We start from the raw sequence: 4,398 nt of genomic DNA on the forward strand, positions 1-4,398 counted from the left end.
TTAATTATTTTTGTGGTGAAATGTTGTGTAATAAGTGGTTTGACTGCACCGTTTCCCTTAAATGTCTGTCTAGTTTGAATTTGCCGCTTGCTTGCAACTGCTGTCTTCCCGGAAGCTTCCGCTTCGCGTCGGGGTCCTGATCACCCTGTCGGGGTTTATTCTGAGATAACAACCGGCTGGATGTACATTATCCCTTAAATAGACTTTGTCATTTAGAAATTTGAAGCGAAAACAGAATGGTCTGACTTTAGTTTTGTGAAACTATACTACATAAACATATCTGAACGAAACAGCAGACGAGCTGAAAGAGACGCAGATTCACTCTCTGCCAGCAGGTGGCGCTTTTGAAACGGCAGAAATAAAGGTGTTTCCCCGTAACAACTGTACATAAAGCAGAACTTCACTCATAAATGCTACTTTAATCAGGCAGTACAGGTAAGATTAATTAAAAATTCCATCAAAACTTTTCTAAAGACATTCGGTTCCCTTCAGAGATACACTGATATAAAAACATCCACGCCGTGACGCCACATTTTGACTTACAAATGTGCAGCATTTATTCAATTCAATGAATATTTTATTTTATTTTATTTTATTTATATTTTATTATTCAATGAAATCGAACACTTTTGAAGTTTATTCGTCACATTAAGCCATATCGTGATTCTTGTCTGTCTTGTCCCTAAATTTAAGACCTCTCAAAAATATAATGAAGACTTTTCTTGTACCATTTGAGGCATTTAAGTCTTTTATGTCCTTCAAAATATTACAACTAAATTTAAAACTTTTTAAGGACCTATAACCCTTTGATTCAACCCACCAAAGTGGCTATAATGGGAGTAACCGTTACATGCCCCTACTGAAATCCACCCGCATTTGGCGGGTGTTAATGTCAAGCCCTGCCTGCAGGTACAGCAATAAGATTTGAAGTACACGACAAGTGCATATTTAATACAGTTAAGCACATTTCTTTTTCACAAGAGAATACATAAGCAAAAGCAGAAGCCTATATGCTTAAAATATGGAGGAAGTGATTTTTGGTTTAGTTTTGTAATGTTTCCTCACCTTTGGTAGTTATGTCAGGTGAACGATAACCTCTCGGATCATTTGAGGTTATAACCCACATGTCTTTTTCAACTGGGGAATGTTTGTTACAAGCCATGTTTACACTTAGGTTAACATTTAGACATCAGCATTTTTTTGTTTTTCGTTAGCAACAGTTAATGTAACACAATCCAGCCGTGTCAACACGTGAAGTCTTTACATGTGTGAGCTAGATGTGATTCACCTGAGACAGACATATTATGGTAAACGATGAGATAATGTTTAGTGTATTTCCCCTCATTCTTCTGTGTCAAAGTCACGTGTGCTTCGCTAGCATGATGCCACACTTGGCTTATTTCCTCATGACTTCACCTGAGCGTTTATGGCTTACAGAAACTGTTTAACCTTTGCCTCTCCGCACCCTTTTTCAGTGTTGTTGTTGTGAAATCTAGTTACGGCTTTGAGTTGAATCATTAACAAATCAAAGTCTGGGTGTGGCCCTGAGAGGAAAGCAGGTCAGCGGGTACAGTAAGAGGATAAACTATTCCACTTGCAAGAAAACCATGTTCCTTGGCCGGCCACCATGTAAACAAACACGCAGTGCCAAACGCTTCCCGATTCTTTGAAATTAAACAGATAAGTGAAATATAAGAGCATCTCTGGACAGCTTGTACGATTCACAATACGATGCTGTGTTCACATTTCCTTGTTGTGGCACTTCGTGTTTTGCTGTTGTATATTTCCTCTAAGTTTTGAGAAATATTTCCCCTGAATTTCATCACAACATTGCCACATTTAACAAAAATAAACTAATAAAAAAAACTGATATTTAAAAGTACATATTCAGGTTTGGAGGGAAGTAATTTATTTGTTTTAATAATATTTTTAAGTATATATTTTTTAAATATTTCTATTAACTTTATTTTATTTCAGTTTTAGTTTCAGTACTTTTAGTGCCTCAACTTTAATTTTCGCTTAAGTTAAAGTTTTTCATCTAATATTCATATTTTATTTTAATTCAGCTTTACCAAACATGATTTTGAATAGCTTAAGTAAAAGTTTTTTAAACATATCTCATCATTTGATAGTGTGTGTATATATATAAGTATATAGGTTTAGAGGGAAGTCATTTGTTTGAATAATATTTTGGCATGTGTTTTATTTCTATATTTTCAGTTTACGTTTTAGTAATTTTATTATGTGCATTTGTCATTTTTACTATTTTATTGTTTAATGATTATTTTAAATATATATTTTATTACAGTTTTAGTACTTTTGGTTTGGTGCCAAGGCAACATTTTTTTTTTTTTTTAATATAGTAAAGTTTGTCCTCTGATATTTAGGGTTACCGCTGTAAACAAAGCAGAGCTGTGCTAATGAACACTACTTTAATATGCATTGTTCAGAAGCACGATGAAAAGAAAATACCAGTAAACTTTTCTAAAGATAGTCAGTTCCCCTCAGAGATACATTAATATAAACTCCTACTCCAATTGTATCGCGATCTGTTTGGCATCTCAACCACTGATCTATATATAATGACTCTATTATAGATCAGTGATCTATACCGATTTGAATCGTCACGTATTTGAGTCGATTTTCGACCGGTTCGCGGTTAATCGTTACATCCCTAACTGTTTTATATAGACTTGTTTTATAGTCTATACAGTATTTAATGCAATTACATCAGAAGTAATTGTAATTGAATTACAAACAAATTAAGAGTAATCCCTTACTTTTTCAAGAGAAAAGTAATTAAATTACAGTAATTAATTACTTTGTAATGCATACACCCAACACTGCAGTGAAAAATGCGCAATTGTTTGTTCAGACAAGATATAATTTGTGACATTGTTGGTCAAAAATGAAAATTCTACAGGGCTTTAGAGTTTTGCATGCACGTGAATCTTTTCATTATAACCAACAAGATGTAAACCATTCTTGCACCATTGACATTATGAGCAATACTTTCATGGCTGATGTCCGGTTCACTGGCGAAATCTAGAATGTACAATAACCATGAAATACACCAGACCTTCATCAACGGCACCTACACATCCATCAGGAAGTAGCAGAAATTCAAACGCTTGTGAATCCCTGCCATCTGCTCTTTGAGGGAAGGAAATGTTAGTCAAAACGTACATAACCAGTGTGCAACATCTGTACTGGAAAACAAGTAGGCCTAATGTATCGTGTAAGTGTATGATTATAATGTCATGTTCACAGAATCACCATTAAATCAGCATTGAACAGACTACCAGCCTGGTCGTTTGCCCTACTGTTTTTTAAAGAAACATCTTCATGTTAATTTATAGATTTGAAAACTACTGCTGATTTAACTATTAGTATACATAGCGTTTTTGTTTTCGTATAGAAGTTCAGTTTTAAAACAACGGGACATGTTTTATAATGATTATCCTTTAGTGGTGATCCTCAGTAACTTTTAATATATAATATAATATAATAATGATGTACAATCAAAGTAGAATGGCAGAAAAACAGATGTATGGCCCAAAAATCATGTTGCAAGACAGTCTACCTGCAGGAGGCGCTGTTGAATTAGTTGTAACTGAACTAAAGCCCAGTGTTTTTTTTTTTTAATGCAATCACGTGTTTTACGTTTCAGTATTGTCTTTCCTACTTTTCTTTTATTCACCCATGGTCAGTGACTTCCTTGCTGCCGTTTCTTTTAGTTTCTTCTAATTGAGATATTCATTAGTCTAGACCAGGGGTAGGGTATAAACTCCTACTCCAATTGTATCGCGATCTGTTTGGCATCTCAACCACTGATCTATATATAATGACTCTATTATAGATCAGTGATCTATACCGATTTGAATCGTCACGTATTTGAGTCGATTTTCGACCGGTTCGCGGTTAATCGTTACATCCCTAACTGTTTTATATAGACTTGTTATATAGTCTATACAGTATTTAAATTGTAGATCAGTGATCTATACCGATTTGAATCGTCACGTATTTGAGTCGATTTTCGACCGGCTCGCGGTTAATCGTTACATCCCTAACTGTTTTATATAGACTTGTTATATAGTCTATACAGTATTTAATGCAATTACATCAGAAGTAATTGTAATTGAATTACAAACAAATTAAGAGTAATCCCTTACTTTTTCAAGAGAAAAGTAATTAAATTACAGTAATTAATTACTTTGTAATGCATACACCCAACACTGCAGTGAAAAATGCGCAATTGTTTGTTCAGACAAGATATAATTTGTGACATTGTTGGTCAAAAATGAAAATTCTACAGGGCTTTAGAGTTTTGCATGCACGTGAATCTTTTCAGTCCCCTTGTTAATTACACCCTCATAAACCGAGCCTATATCAAAGCTG

General features: G+C 34.3%; 1 protein-coding gene across 1 annotated transcript in view; it reads right to left on the reverse strand.

Annotated features, from left to right (window-relative positions):
- LOC107653576 (39S ribosomal protein L54, mitochondrial-like) overlaps nt 1-3,747 on the reverse strand; it is a 6,858-nt gene extending 3,111 nt beyond the window's left edge. The window contains exon 1 of the mRNA XM_016440314.1: nt 3,701-3,747. Within this exon, the coding sequence (XP_016295800.1) occupies nt 3,701-3,704 (4 nt within the window). The 5' untranslated portion in view covers nt 3,705-3,747. The remainder of the gene's footprint in view (nt 1-3,700) is intronic.
- Between the last annotated feature and the right edge of the window lie 651 nt (nt 3,748-4,398).

This window comes from Sinocyclocheilus anshuiensis, unplaced genomic scaffold, assembly GCF_001515605.1.
Source record: "Sinocyclocheilus anshuiensis isolate Anshui unplaced genomic scaffold, SAMN03320099.WGS_v1.1 scaffold1079, whole genome shotgun sequence".
Lineage (NCBI taxonomy): Eukaryota > Metazoa > Chordata > Actinopteri > Cypriniformes > Cyprinidae > Sinocyclocheilus > Sinocyclocheilus anshuiensis.